The 20,166-nt window shown below is 41.2% G+C and overlaps 1 protein-coding gene across 2 annotated transcripts in view; it reads left to right on the top strand.

The window, feature by feature from the left end:
• Positions 1–20,166, top strand: part of MAN2A2 (mannosidase alpha class 2A member 2) — a 101,937-nt gene that overhangs the window by 37,124 nt on the left and 44,647 nt on the right. For both annotated transcript variants that reach the window (XM_018569876.1, XM_018569877.1), the window contains exons 2-4: positions 8,282–8,436; positions 10,232–10,489; positions 15,771–15,915. In XM_018569876.1, coding sequence (XP_018425378.1) covers positions 8,305–8,436; positions 10,232–10,489; positions 15,771–15,915 — 535 coding nt within the window. In that variant the 5' untranslated portion in view covers positions 8,282–8,304. The remainder of the gene's footprint in view (positions 1–8,281; positions 8,437–10,231; positions 10,490–15,770; positions 15,916–20,166) is intronic.

Below are 20,166 nucleotides of genomic sequence, written 5' to 3'. Positions count from 1 at the left end.
GGATGTAAGCTGCTGGGAAACTACAAAATTGCCAAGCTTATGGCCAACGTAGGATGATACAGATAGCTGTTGTGGAAATCATTGGAAGCTGGGATCTTGTGACTTTACAGCATCCTTAAATAAATGTATTACCCTAAAGCTTGTGTGACCTACAAAGATACTATTTATAAACCTTCCCTACAGCATTTGTACAAGAAAAGGAAGAATATGGTTTCTCAAGGACAGCACAGTTATATTTCTCGGTTCATTTCCTAAATAAGGCTCACCATTGCAAAGTGGGTGTCTTCCCCAGTATGCTAGAGCTGTTTACAGATTCTGATCATGTTCTGGGCCTGTCATACTGGATTAGAAAATATATTGATCTAGACTCCAGAGGAGGTAATCTTGCACGCACATACTGTTACACTTCTGTGGTACGTACAATCTCTGCTACATCACACCTCGTGCTTAGCTTATGTAGCACCGCTAATCAATCTCTTCAGTGCAGCTAAAAATATCTGCGACTAATCACACCATATATACAGCTGTACCCTGGCTTTGTAGCTTCTTTCTGATAAATGTACATTTGAAACAAAATGGCTGAATACTAAACATTATACTTTTTTTTCTTTCTTATTTATTTCTTTTTCCACACTAGCAATTATTTTTCTGGACAAGCTTTATGGAGATTCAGTCTCTTGAGGTCAAAGTAGTACCGATCTTTGAAACTCTTTTTTTCCAGTTTGGGGCCCGTATACACCATCTACAATATTTGCGGTAATGCGCATTCAATTTGCTGTTGTGATGCAGTGCTATTCATTCACAATGGATGTGACATTCACGTCCTTTGGAAAAATGAATGGCTGTGCATTGTACCAACGCACTTAATGTGCATTGCAGTAACGTGTGCATTAGCACAAATGGATGGCGTGACCCGGCCCTTTGTGCAAAATAAATAAATAAATTACTTCCAGCTCTCAACTATCTTTTATTACAAGTGCATTAATATGGCTGCATTCACCCTACAGAAGAAAATGACCATGTGGACATGTTCATCATCCACACCAGCAATGTTTCCTTCCCTTTTCTTTTTTTTTAATACGTCAACTAGGTTGACCTCCTGGAATGTATGTGTATGTGTGTATATATATATAAATTAGAGGTGCACCTCATAGTATGTTTACTATAACTACAACTATGAATGAACAGGAGGTGATGTAGCTCACTCCCATTCATTCTTAATTGAGGATATAGTACACATACTGTCACGCTGTCACAGGAGTCTGAGCGAGCAGTGCGGGGAGGAAAGCTCAGCCTCCTGTGACAGCGTGGCCTGTCTCCGCCCACACACCGCTCTGCTGGACTGTGATAGGAGGCTGAGCGGTGTGGGAGGAGACGCCGGCTGCTCACAGCTCTCCTCGGCCGGCTATCACAGTTTCTCTCCTCCCCGCTGGAACACAGAGCAGCGCCCAGCGAGGAGGAAAGAAAGCAGGGATGCGCCGATGTATTGGCAGGAAAATGGCATTTTCGGCATTATGGTGGTCGGCTAGAACTATGAGATGAGTGAAAAGCACTCACCTCATAGTTCTCCTTAAAGTACTATTGAGGTCTGGGCGTTTTTTTTACCTTTTTAATGCATTCTCTGCATTAAGTTTTAGTTTTAAACCGCCCAGTACCTTTTTCTCCCCCAGTTCCCCCCCGAGGGAGAAAAGGGTACTTTCCCAGTCTTTTCACAGTGGCCATGTTTCCTAAGGGCAGGTTACTAGCTCTCCTTTTTACTTCCTGCACTTCCTTGCGATGCTCGTCCCCGCCCCCAGTACCGAAGGGATCCTCCGTTTCCCGAATTTCCTGGTTGCGGGGGAGGGGGGAACTGTTGTTCGGAGAGGAGGGGCGTGGCCTGCCACGGGCTGTGTGTGTCTATGGACGCACACAGCCACTGCGGGCATTAGAGCGCACGGGTGCCAATGGAGGCACCCGTGCAGGGAGCGAGGGGTAAGAGCACTGCAAGGACCGACTTTAATATCACTTTAACAAAATTGCGGGGGTTCTTTCCCTGCAGGTTTGTAATTTAAAACATTTTAATTTGGCAGAGCCACGCACAGCCACATCAGCCATTTACACAGATCCTTTGACAGGATCTGTGAATGGAGAAACTAGACGCCCCATAAGGCACAGTGGCAGAGGGACCTGCAGTTCTCAAATAAATACAAGTGTGGTGACTTCACCTCACTAGTCGTCCATTGACACTTCCTCCCATTCATGTTCCTGAATGTCCATACCTCCGTATGGACATGGATAGGAGGAAGAGTCTGCAAGAATAAATGCACTTTTTTTTTTTATTTACAACTGCTGTGGATCAAAAAAATTACATCACCATCCTGGCTGTGATATTTGGCAGGAGTGCCTGCATCACAAGATGACCTGAATTGAATTTCAAACCTTTGCCTTATAAAACAGTTCCCACATAATCTTGTTTGCCCGGAGATCAGCTTTAAGGGCCTGAAATGTCGTGTTGGTTGTCTAAATATCCTGTTCCCCTTTTATCCTTTTTGTTTTAAACTGGCTTATGTTAACATTGTTAAGATGATCTTGATTTTCACACCCCAGAGCTGCTGGTATTAGTCTTGCCACCACCCTTGTCTTGTATTGTATATGTTTCTGTCACAGATCCAGAGCTCCAGCTAAAAATATCCCCTGCTCTCAGCCCGTCATTAACATGGGATTAAACAAAGTAGGACAGAGGCGACGTTTGAACTGCCTACCAGATGGATACGCTCTTCTGCTCTGCTTATGAGGTTGTGTGTTTAAAGCTAAAGCAAACTGTGCTATGAAATGTCTCCAATTTTAAGAGGGGGCATTTACGTAGCTGCAAGGGTCACATGTTTTAAAAAGAAACAATTAAGCCAGTAAATTAGTTGTACCCGCCATGAACAATAATTACTGAACTGGTGAGTAGAGAAATCCCTGGGCTGTCATTAACACACTCCTGAAAATTGAAGAGATAAATCTGCCCAGAACGCACCCATAGAAAATGTATTCTAAATTCTTCTGTATTATTAAAGCAATATATTTGTTATACTAATCTTTTTATGTATTTGTTGTGCAGCAAACTGTACTGCTGGGATTTGCTTATGGGCCAGGGTTTGGGTTGCGCTATCAGATCTCTTTATATGATGATGAGAAAGGCTTTCAAATTTTAAAAGCCTTTAGATAAGCAATACTGCAAATAGAAAATGTAAGAATAAAAAAAAAAAAAAGGCTAGCATATCGAAAACGCCATTTACACCACATGAAGTAAATGTTTTGACATTGACCGTTCAATGAGCAGGGTATGCATGCCTTAGATTCACCCTTGGTCCTTCAATGTGATGCACAGTGTTGGTGACCATTAAAGCGGAACTTTACCCATATCTTCAAAATAACAACAAAGGCACCTTTTAGAAATGTTTAGTAATGACAATCTACAAACAGACACTTATATATAATTGCCGGCTTTTTATTTTTTGCATCCTTTTGTTTCCCCCCACCCCCTTCCCCATTCTTCTCACAGTAGCCATTTTAACTAAGGGCAGGTTACTAGCTCTCGCTTTACCTCCTGGAAGTCTGAAACATGTGACTGGGACGTGTGACCAGGGACATTATTTCAGGGCAAGAAAATGCCTTTCCCTGAGATCTCATGAGATTTCCCAGCAATGCTCTGCTGATGTAACCTTCCCAGGATTCAATGCATGGGCACGATTACATCATTTGTGCCAAAGTGGACCAGGAAGTGTAAGAAAAGAAATTGGAAGTAAAATAAACGTGTTTAGCTAATGAATTAAAGATTTAATATCAGCATGCAGATCTGTATGCTGATGTGATTTTTTTAGTCAAAGGGGGCAAATGTCCACTTTAACCGCCTGCAGGCCATTGTTATTAAATGGCCGGCACCTTCCTGGATGTAACCGGCCGTCAAAGACGTCCTGTTGGCCCCGTCCACTCTCGTGCGTGAGCGGGAAATTGGCCAAATTTTAAAACAGGCAGTGATGCCTGTTTACATACAGGCGATCCGCCGGATCGCTTGTATAAGGCGCCGATCGGTGTGCACCCCCTCCACAGCCCCCTTTCCGCTGGTCCCAAGCTCCTCTGTGCCCGGGACCGGCATGGGCTCTGTGACAGGGGATCAGAGGGAGATCGGTACACAATCTCACTCCATCCACTCTCCGGTGTCAGAATGCGGAAGTGACGTATATTACATCACTTCCGAATTCTTGTGTCACTCTCCAGCTTCAGCATCTTCTTTGGGGGTCCCTAGGTGACAGGGGGTCTTGGAGATTCCTGATGTCTCCATAAAGAGGACCTGCCACATCCTCTTTGCTATCACATAGAGGGTTTCTTATCCCCCTATGTGATTAACAATAACGTTAAGTGGGGAAAAAAACATAGGAAAAAAATATTAAAGTTGAAAAAAAAATTAAAGTCACACATGAAAAAGAATTTTTTAAAAATGCTACATTTTTTGAAGTCCCCAACAATACATACATGCGTACAAACATGCGTCGGGTGCGCATACATGTGAAAACGACGATCGTGCTCATTACGCCATTTGTCACTGATCACACTAAATTGATGAGCGGTAAAAGCTTTTAAAGCGTTGTATATGGTCAATTTTTGGTATGGTAGTTTTTGAGATTTCGCGGGTGCGCGCAATTTTAAGGCTTGACATGTTTGGTGTCAAACACCAAACGATTGTTAAAGAAGTACATCCTATGGGCATCTTCAATAAGTATAGCCACAGACGCTCACCTGCCTCTGCCAGAGGGGAGGGAATGAGCGTGTAACTGTAACCATTGATACTATGAGGATAGTAATGGTTATATTTATGTGTCCATAATACATTGAGGAAGTACATCCTATGGGCATTTTTAATAAGTAAGTTTATAAACGTCTAGATCAATATGGTTCTTAGGAGCAGGATAGAATTTATGGAAATTCAATATAGCAATACATCATTATTTTTAGCTTTGACCACAATTACCCTTTAATGAGTTACAGGAAGTTAGGAGGGGGCAGCTCAGCTCTACATTTGATGGGAAGTCGTGACTTGGAACTTGTGTAGGACTGAGGAATTTCCCCATGTAACTATACTGGGTGTCTGAGTGACCAGTCACAAAGCACCAGCATTGCCACATGGGAGTTACCTTCCCCCCATACCCGGAATTACCAGGTATTTCACTTTTCCAGGTGAACAGAATAAGGAAAGGAATTTTGTCTTTGGGTGCTTTCATCCCATAGCTATGCCCTGCTCAGGTAAAGCACAGGCTCACTTTTAGTCACATTTACAAATATCTCTGTATACATAACTGGCTGTAGGTAATGGGGTAAGTACATTTTTGTTTTAAAAGATGACTTCAATTTACTTGTCATGCAGTTTTTCATCTTACACAGCACACAGAACAAAAGAGCAAAATCCAACAAAAAATATTATAATCTGTGCACTTAATCCTTCCCACCCACTTCCCACTGTAATGGCAAATACTTCGAGTAGTAAAAAGGGCTAATGTATTGTCAAAATTATATATTTTGATGGCTAAATAAAACAGAAAAAAAAAACTTTGAGATGCAAGACTTAATAGAAAATGGTAACATTGTATATGCAACACATGAAAATGGATTTTACATTTATGGTAACTAAATCCCTATCCTAAACGGTGACAAATGTTAACCTTAAAATGGTTGACCGTATATTTCTTCCAAAGAGAAGAAATAGCTGATACCCACACTGCATGTGCATCATGATTTAAAGGAGAACTATGGGGTCAGTGTTTTTCCCCATAGTTCTCCTTAGGGTAACGGGAGGACACAAACTAGCGTCCTCCCGTTACCCTAAGCTCAGTATACCACGAGCTACAGCTCGCGGTATACTGAGACGCCGCAGCCTGAGCGGATCCCGATGTAGATGACTGGATCCGCCCAGCTGCGTGAGTGACAGCTGGCTCTGCCTATCTAGAGGCAGAGCCAGCTGTACCCGCCCCCTCCCCCGTCCGTTCCGCCAGTCAGCGTTGGCAGAGCGGGGAGAGGGGAATCCAGCCCCTCCCCCTGTCACGGCAGAGAGCCGTGACAGGATCGAGAGGTGAGCGAACCTGGTATGTGTTCACTCACCTCCCGATCTACTGAGCCGACCTGTGACAGTCTCATTGTCACAGGTCGGCTAGAACTATGAGGTGAGTGGAAATCACTCATCTCATAGTTCTCCTTTAATGTGTCAGGAGGAACAGTCTAAAAGAAGACAAAACTACACTGGCAATGGGAAACGCTGATCTCAAAGCAAAGCTTTATGCCAAGGTTCAGATGGAAGTTTACCAGCATACTTGCTTGATGCCATGAAAGTACAGCCTCCGTTGGGCTCCATTCACACATTAGCAGTTTTCCGCACAAAACATAACAAATAGATTCTGATGTAGCTTGTTCACACCTGTGCGTCGCCCTCACAGCAGGAACACACGCATTGCGCAAAAAAGTACAAGTGCGATATTCTTGGCAACTTCCATACATTCCAGCTATATTAGTAGCCATAAATGTGCAGAAACCTTGTGTATGTTACAATGTGCGTGGTTTCATGCCGCACAGAAAACCACACTGAATTCAAAATGCTGTGTGTGAAATAGAGCCTTGAAGCCCAGCTCCAGGGACACAAGAAAAAACTATGCTTGCAGTGCCCCCCTCCCGCAGTTCAAGGGTTAAATGCTTGTTAAGTTTAGGGGTAGAGGCATAAGGAGTAATACCTTACTCCTCGCTTCGCCAGGCTCCCTCCTGCTCTACAACCAGTCCCGCAAAGCTTCTTTTCTAAGGCACTTCTGGCCTCGGACATGGACGCTCACCTGCCTCCACCAGGGGTGAGAGAATGAGCATGTAACTGTAACCATTGATACTACGTGGATAGTAATGGTTATATTTATATACTCATGCTCTCCAACATCTTATTTGAATTGTATGTTGTTACTAACATGTAATTGTTGTCTATAAACCTCAGCTCCATCATGTGTCCATAATACGGTATTTTTCTCATTCACTCTTTTCCGTATTAATCAACCTATTGAAGAACATTCAACCAGAAAAGATGGAACACTAAGAACATTCAATGTTGCCACATTTTCGCACCAGCTGGTTAATTACCATAGAACAAATGTAAAGGCAATTTGGCTATCGCTGCCATTTACTGTGCAATGTTTTTTAGAAATGGATCCCTTAGTGTTATAGGGATTATATAAGTATTGGTGATGTATCAGTTTGTTTTGTTTTTGTTCTGTAACTAAGCATCTTAAGGAAACTAGACTTTCAAGCACTGTGAAATTAGTTTCACCATCACAATGAAAACTTGGACTTTACATGGATTGAAAGACAAAAGGCTCAATTTACTAAGCTATAATGCATATGTTATTTGACATGAATATAGTTACCTTAAGCCATGCTGGTTTCAGCTCTTATTGCTGAAAATAGCTGTCTTCATTGCAAATAATGATTGCTATAGCCTATTGAATTGTCTAGTGTTTTCATTTTCTCTTTTTTGCCCAGAGGAGCACAGAATGCCCAGTACATGCTCTGTACTAATGACTAGACATACAAGCTTACTCAAAATTAAAGTAAACCTGGAGCCTTTTTTTTCTCTGCATAGAGTAAGGGAGGGTTATAACCCCTATCAGCTTTTTTTTCTGTTTCCATTTGGAGAGATTTCCAATCACTTCCTGTCCAATAGCCACAACAAGAAATAAGAGGAAATCCATCCAAAAAGAGAGAAATCCCTGGTGGTCATCAGGGTCACCAGAACTAGTGTTGCAATTGGAAGATTTCACATCTATCCATGTTCTGATGACAACCCACAATTTGAGATTTTTTTTATACTCCATTTCAGTGATAACAGTCACCAGGACAAATAGAGAGGGTGAATTTCCTTAATGGGGACACAGACACAAATAAAAACCTGATAGGTGTTCTAATCACTCTCCACTCTATCCAAAGCTAGAACAAAATTAGCTACAGTTACTGATTCCCATTACAATTCTTCACCAAACGCCTTCATGCTCTCTTGTGAAACGGGTTGTTCATTTAGTCTTTCAAAAGCATCGCCAGAGACCTTATCAATACTGGTCCAGCCCACAAAATGGCTGTCTATTTTCTGTAGGTGACAGGAGCACTTTAAATGGAGCTGAATTCACTGCAGATCAACTAGAGTTTCTGCCTTTGAATAGCTAAGGTTTTATGAAAAAAGATGCAGCTGAAAAGGTTTTCTTCACACATCTCCTGTTATTGTGATTTATTTCAGGTCTGTTCCTCGAGCTCCCAGGGATGAAACTGAAGAAGCAGGTTACTGTGTGTGGAGCGGCCATCTTTTGCGTGGCCGTCTTCTCTTTGTATCTTATGCTGGACAAGGTGCAACACGACCCTCCCAGGAGACAGAACGGAGGCAACTTTCCCAGGGTACGAAAAGATGTTATCAATGCTTAGCCATTAAATGTTACCACGTGATTGCATGAAGGACTTTTAGAGAAGGAATGAAGGTCAGTTGGTTATTGAGCTATGGCAGGGATAGTTTTTCAGAATCTCCTAAAGTGCCCTCCTCCTATGAAAGTGCCTATTTATATATTCTGCATGATACAGCTATAAAATATTTACACTGTGGCATGGATTTGGAACTCTGTATAATTACATTTGCCTCATAGCATCAATGTAAAAGCCTGGGCAAGCTTTTGGAATGATGCATTTGTGACCTTCACTATTTCCACTTAAAACAGCGTCTAATCTCCATATTTCATTTCTATGGAGCAGTGACACATTTTCTGCGGTGATGTGTGCTTTCTCTTACATAATGCCTGTTTTCCCATACACCTCTGCCTGACCTCTTTTCTTACTGTACATCAAGAGAAGCTCGATGCTCAAGTTTCATACTTGATATAGCAATTAAGATTTCATGTAGGGTGTTGTTGGACGACAGTAAATGTTTTACTGCAGCATTGCACGAAGTCTTTCAAAGAGAAATTGCTTCCATAAAGCAGGGTTTGGCTGCTGAATGTTTTTCAATAGGGCATTACAGAGCCACTGTACATAAATTACATTCTTTTTAAAACAATGGTGTATTTTTTAAAGACGTTTTAATAGTATTCCAGAATACATTTATTGTTGGAAACTAGTAAACCGTTGATAGATAAAAAAAGAGATTGTATTCATGGAGGGCAACGGTTTTCCTACGGACAGCAGACATTGAGACCCTCTACTGTGATTGCACAGAAGGTACCATAAGGTGTCATATTTAACTTGGGATTGTCAGGCACCCTCATGTCAGCTCTGCGGCCGATGATAGCTCACTCTCAAGGTAGTTGAAGAAAGTAAACTTGCAGTGGAGAAAAGGGAGATTAACGAGCAGAAGGTACCATTTGATAACTTATAGTGCTTGATGGGTTTGTTTTTTGGGGGTTTATTTTTCTTTTCGTGCAGATGCCACAATAATAATTGTGCCTCAAGAGTCCAAAAAAATATTAGGAAAATGTGAAGAAGCTAAATGATTTATATGAGCAATGCAGTTACTTTTACACTCTTGCACTTGAGGCTATAATTGACCTTTTAAATACAGTATGCAATTTAAACCAAACAGGTGCTGGTCACAGCACTGCAGGTTCAGCTAGGGTTCAAGGGAATAGAGTGGCAGTGGCGTGGAAATGGGTAATGCCAGGTATTAGGAGTACTAGATTTATTGGGTCAGAGAAAAAAACTTTTTTTTATTGTTCCAAAAGACTCCTTTATCTAAACTGACATTATAGAAAAATTATAGGTGCTGGCACATCATGAAATTTGTCTTGTAATATGTCCACAGGCAACTGAAATTGGGAGGTGAGAGTTGTGGGAAAAAGGAAATAGCAGTAGCCTTCTGAGTCATAGAAGATTAAGATATGATGACAGATACAAAATCTAAAACCTAATGTCTGCTATTGCATCATTATCTGTTGGTAAAAGCAACAGGTGAAGGGTCCATTTCTTATTGCTCAGCCTTTTTCAGTCAGCCTTTAGGAATTAGTTTGCCATCATGTAGGGCAGGGGTAGCCAAACTTCAGGCCCCCAGCTGTGGTGAAATTAGAAATTCCACCAACTATTTCGAGACTCTGACTGCCACAGACATGACTTCCAGAGATGGGATTTGTAGTTTTACCACATCCAGGATATTGGCTGCAGTTATCCGTTAGAAGTATTAAAACACTTTGCCTGTTTTCCCCAAATATAGAGCCAGATTTCTGTCCTGCAGAACCGGATAGAGCAACTCGAGCAGCTCTTGGAGGAGAACCATGAAATCATTAGTCACATTAAGGATTCTGTCCTAGAGTTAACAGCAAATGCAGATGGACAACCAATCCTGATCCCGTATCACACGCCAAATGGGAGTTGGGTCATTCCACCAGACCCTCGGCCCAGCTTCTACTCTATATCACCCCAGGACTGTCAGTTTGCTGTTTCAAGTAAAGGCAAGAAAACAGATTTACAGGTAAGAAAACAGTACTTTTTCTTAAGTTAGGAAATATATCATTCATTCTTGCTGTTGCAGTGTTCGCCATTAGAAAGTACTAGTTTTGTTTCTGATTACTGGCCATTTTCCAGTGAGTTAGGTATGAGATCAAGTATACAATGATCTTCCACAGCTTTACAAGAGCCCATTCCAAATGTTCAGTCAATCATTGTTTGTTTTAAACAAGAAAGATGTGAATGATTTGGACATATAGGTTTCTCTTGGTTTAAAAGCTCCAGTAGGTAGACCCTACCACCTATAGCATTGTCTGTTACAATGTTGTTTATTATATCTTTATAGTTTTCCTAAGTGTGTAAAGCACAGTGGAATATGCTAATGCTGTATAGGTAAAAGATGATCACTAATTATAGAATCTTCACCAGTTTCTCCATAGATTGAGCGGCACCAAAGGAGAAGCAGAATTTTATCTCCACTAACTTCCTTGCAGTTGCACATAATCTTGTTTAAGTATAGCTCCAGGCAGAACCTTTCACCTTCCCTGTGATTGTGTGTGTGTGGTTTTTTTGTTGTTTTTTTGTACAGCATTAATGTGATGATTTTTAGATGTAGGTGAGGATACATGGTCATAAGAAGACCTTGCCTTTTTGTGAAAATTTCACTTTAAGCAGGGGGCATCTGTTTGCCAGTGACCTTCCTTATTTTAACATACAGTGGCATACTTCATCAAAGTCCCAACATCAGTGTCATCTGGCCTTCTGGATCTTCTTGTGGAGTGTAGTGCAGATGGAGCTTATCTATGGGCACTTTTTAGTGTCCTTTCTTTATAACAAACTCACCCTCTCCATATTAAATAAATAAGCAAAGGGAGGGAATAAAAAACATGGAGGCCTTTAATACAGAGACATAAACCACAGAAATGTTTTATTGTAGCGGAGAGAATTGAGCCTTATTTTCCATATCCAATAGTGAGGTTTCAGCAGCTTACTATAATCTTGGTAGCAAAAGCTTATGTTTGGTTACCATGATCTATTACATCTGCTGCGTTGTGTACTAAGCAATTAATAGAGCACAGTACTTTTCTGATAAGCCAACAAAGCTGCACTGGGAACTGTTACAAAGATGCTGCTTATTAGGAGAACATCACTGCCCTCAGTCTCTTGTCTGAGGCTCTGAACGGCACTTGTTTGTCTTGTCTGTAGGACTAACCTTACAGATATCAGGTCACTTCACTCATTGCAAGGGTTCTGCCTTCTGGCAAAAATACCAGTCCCTTATGAGCAGCACAAATATTTCCAGGATGGTTACAACACCTCCATTGGAGCAACATGAAAGGATTATATGTGAGGAGATGTGGCACATTGAGGATACCGTCAATATTGCAAATACAATATATCATAGATGTCTCCTGACCCCAGTTATTTGTATTTGATATATTGCCTATAGAGATGCTGCATGATAATACGCCATGCACTGTATATAAGGGGGACATTGTGATTTTTTTTTTTTTTCATATTATCTCTTTACAACCATTTATACCATACAGAGCATCTACAAGGAACATTAAACGAGATTCAATCTGGCAAATGTGCAATTACTGTTTAAGGAGTGGTGTTAACAATGTATATCCTATGATGTGTGAATAATCATAGTTACATAGTATTTGAGGTTGAATAAAGATACAGGTCCATCAAGTTCAACCTTTTGTGTGTCTGTGTGTGATTTGTGTATGTGTGTACACGAGTCCCTGTGACCTTGTTGTGACCTTGTTTTTAAAGGTTCCTTGTACCCCTGTATGTTACGGTCTCTGAGGAAGGTATCTAAATGCTTTTTGAATGATTCAATACTCTCAGCTGATACCATTGCTTGTGGCAGCGAGTTCCAGACTTTAACCGCTCTAACAGAAAAAAAGCCCCTACGCCTCTTCTGGTTAAATCTTTTCTCCACCAGATTTAGGTGGTGGCCTCTAGTCTTTGTTATGGAGTTTACTGTGAACAGTTTATTGCTGATGCTGCCATCACCACTAAACATTTTGTACATCAAAATCATGTCCCCTCTTAATCTCCTCACTTCCAGCGTGAACAAGTTTAAATTTACTAAACTTGTCTCGTAGCTTTTGTCCTCCAGCCCCTTAATTAGTTTAGTTGCCCTTCTCTGGACTCTCAATGACATCTTTTCTGTGGATTGGTGACCAAAACTGGACCGCATACTCCAGATGAGGCTGAACCAGTGATCTATAAAGTGGCAAAATTATTTCTTTGTCTCTACAGTACATTCCCTTTTTAATACGAGACAGTGCTGTGCTCGCTTTGTTTGCTGCAGCCTGGCATTGCAAGCTATTGTTCAATCTGTGGTGTACTATGACCCCCAAATCTTTTTCCATGATTCCCTAGTGGTCCTGCCTATTTTTAACCCCAAAATGCATTTCATTAAATTTTTCAACCTTAAACCTCATCTGCCGTATAGTTGCCCACTCCCCTATTTTAACAATCATTAAGACTTCTCTTAAATTAAGGATCTCAATATCTATTGAGAGACATCCTAGGCCACTTGTGGCTCCATAATTGGATGGGAAACCTTTTGGATGCTTTATATGGTGTATTAGTTTAGTTATCTCTACTCCTTGTAAAACTAGATACTGTATATACACTACTGGTCAAAAGATTTAGAACACATAGCATAAATAAAGTGTAGAACAAATAAACAATTGGAAATCCAAAAGAAATCAGGTAATCGTTTTCTTAACCAAATTGTAATCTAAATTGTTGACTCATCAAAGTAGCCACTTTTTGCAGATCTAACAGCCGAACACACTCGTGGCATTCTTTCTACAATGGAAATCAAATATTGTTCAGAAAGTTCTTCTCCACACTGTTGCAGAAGTTCCCACTAATGTGTTGCACTTGTAGGTTGCTTAGCTTTCATCCTTCTGTCTTGTTCTTCCCAAACAAGCTCGTTGGGGTTTAAGTCTGGAGACTGTGCTGGACATTCCATGATTTGAAGCCTACCGTCTCAGGTCTGACACATCCTGGAGGTATGTTTTGGGTCATTATCTTTCTGTAGGATGAACCCCTGACCAACTAGGTGCACACCAGAGGGTATTGCATGGCTCTGCAATATGCCGTGGTAGAAGTTTTGGATCAGGATGCCACTCACTCTGTGCAAGTGGCTGACTCTGGATCCAGCAAAAGAGCCCCAGACCATCATGCTTTCTTCTCCATGTTTGACCGTTGGTGTCACACATCGAGGAACCATCCTATCGCCTACTCGACAGCATACAAAAATCCTGCATGATGAACTGAAGATCTTAAATTTTGATCTTTCCATAAGACCTTCCAGTCTTCAGTAGTACACTGGTGGTGCTTTATGGCCCAGGAAAGCCTCTTTTTATTATTTTGCCATCTTAGCAATGGTTTTCTTACTGACACTTGACCTGTCAAACCTGCAGCTCGAAGTCTTCTCTTCACAGTTGAAACTGAGACTTGCTTACTTCGATCTGTGTTGAGCTGCGCTTGAAGCTATTGTCCTGTGAGCCGCCTATCACGCAAGCTGTTGACACTCAGAAACTTGTCTTTTGATTCTGTTGTGACTTTAGGTCTGCCAGACCTCTTTCTGTCACAGTTTCCTCCAGTTTCCAAGTGCCTTTTGATGGTGTAGGAAACTGTACTCACTGACAGCTTGGCTTTCTTTAGTTTCTCCTAAAGGTAAGACCTACACTTTTACGGGTTATAATGGACTGTCTGCCTTACTTTAATTGCCTTTTTCTTGCAATTTTTAGAGCAATATACTACTTCCTGTGGGACAATACTGTCCAAATATTGCTTAAGAGGGTGTAGTAACAGTCTGTACCAACACTGCTTAAATACAGACAGAGGGCTTTTGAGTAATCAACAAAAGTTGGGACACCTGTAGGAATTGTTAGCACAAACTTTCAAGGCTTAATTTACTTACATTGCTGCAGGACAACTGTGAGTTGCTAACCCATTACTTCTTCCCTGAAAAAGGCCTTTTTGTAGTACTCTAAAATGTACATTATTTTTCAGTTTGTTACCCTAAGTAGGGCTGCAACTAATGATGATTTTCATAATCGATTAGTTGGCAGTTTTTTTTTCGTTTTTTTTTTTCATTTTTCAAGCAATGTGCTCCCCTCTATTCATCCCACTCACCTGTTAGCCGATTGGTTGAAACTTGAACATTAATACAATCTTGCTTGCTTAGTGGGTATATTCAGCTTAACACAACAGTGTGATGCCAGAGTAGGGTATATCCCTCTTTTGTTCAGAGCTGCTAAGTTAGAATGGTGAGTGTGTGAATGCTGCTAAATCCCCTCAGCGTGTCCACTGATCTTTTAACAGACGGGAGGACAAAAAGATGGGGAGAGGGCAGGATGGAGTTTCCTCTGGTACACTGAATACTGGGACCTGTAATGCACAGGATATTACTTCCTTTAAGTAATGAGAGGTGAGCCTAGGCCTTTCCCAAGTCCGCTCAAAACTGTGACTGCCACTCACCCCTCCTGGCCCAATCGGTGGCAGTAGTTTTAGGCAGGGGCATTCCCTGCCCCTTTGTGATGTTTATCTGTGGGGAATGTGTCTCTCTGCAACTGATTAGGTCAGGAGTTGGGATTGGCGGTCAAAGTTTTGAGTGGGCTTGGGGCGAACTCAGTCAAACGGAGTTCGCTCTAAGCCCATGCTCATCACTAGTGACTATGTCAGCAGCCACTATTTTGGTTAATTTCAGGAACAGAGGACTCCTCTCTACTTCCTGGTAGGAAGTATCTGCTACATTTTGTCTCCAGACATGACCCTCCCATGTGATGTCTGCCTGTGGATTCAGGGTTTGGTCGGTTCTTCCTTCATCATCTATTTTCTTTTGACCGATTGGCAGATTAGTCCACGCAAGCTTGCAGGACTTAAACATCCCCCTGAGGAAGCCCCATTGGGCGAAACATGTTGGGGAATTTAGAAGAACCAGTGCTTCCACTCTTTTAAAAACAACAATGTATAAGTATTGCGATACTATTGTATTGTGTCTCATTAATCCAAACCTTTTTTTCTACTGTGTCTTTTAAGATAATATTCTTTTGATGAATTTATATTCTAATAAATGATTCTACTTTTTATTAAATTGAGAGAGCATTAGTTTTTTTTAAAGCCCCCCCTTTTTGGATTTGCATACCTGAAAGTGGGTTTATTTGTCTTTTTCCTAGTCTACATATATATTGAAATTGCTACTTTTGCTCCATTTTACTATACATGTTATTATTTTGTATCAATCAATGTACACCTTTTTTTTTCTTCAGATGCTGGATATTTACACACAGTTGCCTTTTGATAATGTGGATGGAGGAGTTTGGAAACAAGGATTTGACATCACATATGACCCTAATGAATGGGAGACGGAGCCTCTTCAGGTGTATGTAGTTCCACACTCACACAATGATCCTGGTAAGAAGAACAAACAACATTTCTGTATTATATTGTAAAAATAAATTAATTTATAAACTGTTGTTGCTCTGTATGATTTCTTAAATATACAATCTTCATCGTTAAAGAACAAAAACACTATGTGCTTGAGTCAGAGCACTATGCAGAATCAGCATTGCAGTTGGAGCAAGTGGAGAATCAGGTTTTTGGTGAATATAATCTGATTGTGTGCAGGTGACAATGTTTTGGGTTTTTTTTTTCTTTTTAATTGCCATTTTAAGGCTTAGTTGAAGTAGAACTTCATTTAAAAAACTGTTTTATTCTGCCTGCCGCAGACGGAATTTAATCCAATTAAGATGATTATTCTTACCGAGTGCCGCTACAGTATATACTTGCTCGCTTGCCTGTGATCGTACCGAAACCCTTTTTTACAGAATTCAGTTCTATGTTTTCTGCTTTTGTATTGGGCACCATTAGACCAAAATTAAAATTCACTACATTACAGAGGCCGAAGGAAGAGTCAGGAATGGCCCTCACAGACCTATTTTATATTACTTTGCAGGGCAGTTGAAATGGCTTGTTTTCCATGGGTCTGTTCCTTTTACTTCAGAGGATTGGCTCATGTGCTGGGGATAAGACGGCTGTTATCTAGAAGACCCTAAACTCTTACCTCACAAACTGCATTTACTAGTCCTAAAGCTTATCCACCTTCATGTAGAATGGAATTAAACGACTGGTATCCTTTCAGGGTCTGCCTAATGATTTATCTTGATGGCATAATACAATTATTTTATAACTATTCCTATCTGTACATTATGGAAATCTCATGGAATTGCCACCTTATCAAAAGTGCACCATGAAGGTGATTTGCACTCCTTTACACAACAACAAAAAAGTTGCCTCATTCTTTCCTTTAAAGATTTGTACAACTTGGTCGGGGCTTAAAGGCACAATTTAGAACGCAGAAAATGCCTATATCTAACCACCCCCTAATAGACATTTTGAGCTCCCAGGGCCTTAAATGGTTGGTTTCTACTCTATACTCCTATTTACTACATACCAAACTGGACAAGTCTCCTCTTGCAGTTGGAACTAAACAGTAGCTTCTTATGCCCAACCCTGTCATGACATGTGCATATGTGTGTATCACATTCGATCAACAACCAGTTAATCCAGCTGTATATTATCCACGGAACCTATCTATCCCCAGTCTGTTTTATATCAAATGGGACGTATGATCACCCATATTTGTATACACTGTACCCATCCCCAAATTGATTTGTTATCCTGCCAAAGCTGATTTCTGGAAGCAATTCAATACTCTCCTTGCTACCCTGCTAAGTCTCCCAGTTTTGTGTATGCCCAAAATGTGCTTCTTTGGTTTAATTGGAGAACGCTGGTCAGTCTACACCATATTATTCCTGCAGGAAAAATTGTTAATGGCTCATAAGGTCATTGCTATTAGATGAATGAACCCATGTCCCACTTACCTATTCCAGTGAAAGTTGTTAATATATCAGATTATCACTTATGAGAAAGTTTAATATGGGAGGAGACATTGTCCTCTTAAATTTTTATCACATTTGGGACTTATGGTAGGAATCTGTACTTGCTTTGATTCTGGGATAAAACCACTCTGGTCCCCTTAATGTAATCACTGTAATGTTATCTTAAAGTGTGTACTGACCAGTTGTTAGTTACGTTATAATGACCTACTCAAGGCTGTCAAAGTTTGTTCAGTTATTTCATTCTTGGTTATTATCCAGTAAAGTAATTTTTTTTGTGTACATATACATACTGTATATGTATGTGTAGCACTCCCCTCCGAAGGAGCCGCTGGATGAACATGTGGTTCTTGGCCTGTCTAGGGATTTTAGCAACCCGGCTGCCCCAATAGCACTTACCGCCCTCTGTGGCGATCGATAAAAGCGAGATCCAAACTGTAGTTATGATGATGAAGGAACTTTATTATAGAGCTTCAGAAAGAGGTTTAGGGCTAAGATCATCCAGGATGTTGTAGACTCCTTAAAGGGGTTCTAAACCCTCCGTTTTTTTTTTTTGCTTATATCTGCTGCTAGCAAGCAGTAGATATAGGCAAGAAGTGTAAAAAAAAACAAAACGCTTAAAATCATTTAAAACTTACCTCGTTATCGCCGCTCGTTCCCGTGCCGAGAATCAGGAACTGCTCGTACGGCCGCAAAGGATCTTGGGGCGGGCGCATACGCAGTTCCGGTTCTCGGCCGGGAGACGAGCAGAGACGCAAGGTAAGTCTATGGACGCGTGCACCCGCCTGCAGACACCGCTGGATCGGAGAGACAGAGCAGTCAGCGCTGGATCGGAGTGACGTCACACCGCTGGAGGGACAGATGGAAAGAAGAGGAAGATCGGAAAAAGAGACATCATTTAAGGTAAGTGCTAACATTTACATTGGGGGGAGGGAAAACATTTTTTGCCTTTAATGTCACTTTAAGTGTTAGAGCAAAGTAACCTCTGCCTCCACAGACTAGGTCCTTTAAGCCAAATGTGGCATACTGTGCTTAGAGCACCTGGCCGAGAAGTACTTTAATCAGAAGTCGTCCTAGGCAGGGCACGGGGGAGGAAGAGAGAGCTCACATGGTCCGCCCCGAATATGTATGTCCTTTCCCAGCATGCGCCACTGGCCGTGAACCTCCTAGTGATTGGCCACAGGGACATAGATATTCATAACAGTCTCTTATTGGTTGCTCTGCTCTGTGGCAAGGATACATCCAACAGCAGGCAGATGCAAACAATAACAGATTGCTTAGGGGGAAACCAAATGAGCATACACTATAGATCAGCATCAGACTGATTACAATCTGACAACACTAAATTTACTAAGCACTCCTGCTTACAGGGTGCTACATATGCATTATTGAATTTTGTACATCTGTTATGAGAGCAACTAACAGTTACAAAAACTGTTTTAGTTTTGGATACAATAAGACGATCATATTTTTGTTGCTGTCTGTGTCCCTCATTGCAAGGTTTTCCCTTTTTTCCTGTGGTGTCACCATGGCAGAAAGTGAGGCAAATCTGTTCAATGGCGCCACATACGATAATTAAAAACCCAGTAGAGGTTCCAACCCATCTCTACTTTTTACATATCTAAAGAACATTTTTGGAGCCAAAGCTAAGTCAGAACTGGTGATCAGCATACTTGTTTAGGTTGTTGATTTAGAACCTACTGAAGCAATTGGTTCAGAGTGATAGCCAAGCAAGTAGAATATTCAGAAGGAAAGCTTAACAATGGCAGGGTACATGATTTTCTTCCCACAAATTTCCTTTAGAGTGGAACTCTACATGAACTACTATACAGCCAAAATACATATACTGTATGGTTACTGTTATACCTGCCAATGGATTTGTAATTCTGTATCGTGTTTCCTGTGATTTACACATCTCCACTACACAACAGGAAGGATCACTCACTCCTTCCTGGTTGACCTCTCTGCATGGATAATAAGGCATTATGCTAATTTACTGTCCTGTGAATAAGCAATAGGCAGATAGGGTATATAGGGAGCGCATACAGCTTTCTATTTTGATCCAGGAAATAGACATTTCACCTGTTTGGCTGTAATGTTTGATAGCATCATTGCTGTGGACCCCCTTCCTAATCGTTACAGTGGTGGACCATGCCTGTGCATGGCCACTTGTTGTCTCCACCAGGAGCCCATGTGACAGGGTGACAAACGCAGCAGCACAATTTAGAGACAACTGTCACTCCATAACTAGAAGTCCATAAAGAAGGACCTTCATGGCAGGATCAACAGATGCTTTTTTTTAATAAAAACTAAGATTTAAAAATATTGAAATCAGCTTTTGAAATCACATCAACTTGTTAAAGCTTCTGTGAGATTTTAGTGATTGGAGTTAGATCTACTTTTATTGGGTGCCTTGGTTCTGTCACAGTGAAAAGGGTTTCTTACAGAACCACTGTAGTACCCAAGCTTTGTGACAGACCAGCCAGCAAATCCAATGTTAATCATTTTGTTTAATAGACATCTTTTTAAACCTTGCAATTGTTAAAGTCCACTTTCCCAAGTCAATTTTTGTGAAAATGGAACTACTCCCTCCAATCTGGCTGCTTGTCAGGTGACCGCGTTGATCAATGGGTGCTCGCCTTTTGCAAGAAAATCAAGAGAGCAGGGCTGCGCTACATGGACGTATCGGGTACGCATAGTAAACCTTTACTTCCCTTTCAGCGAATGCTCCTTCCCCTCCACCGGTATAGTGGGGGGGGGGGGGCAG

The sequence above is a fragment of the Nanorana parkeri genome, unplaced genomic scaffold, assembly GCF_000935625.1.
Source record: "Nanorana parkeri isolate BGI_ZX_2015 unplaced genomic scaffold, ASM93562v1 scaffold1415, whole genome shotgun sequence".
NCBI lineage: Eukaryota > Metazoa > Chordata > Amphibia > Anura > Dicroglossidae > Nanorana > Nanorana parkeri.
Note: the sequence above shows the minus strand (reverse complement) of the source record. Positions and strands in the feature narration are given on the sequence as shown.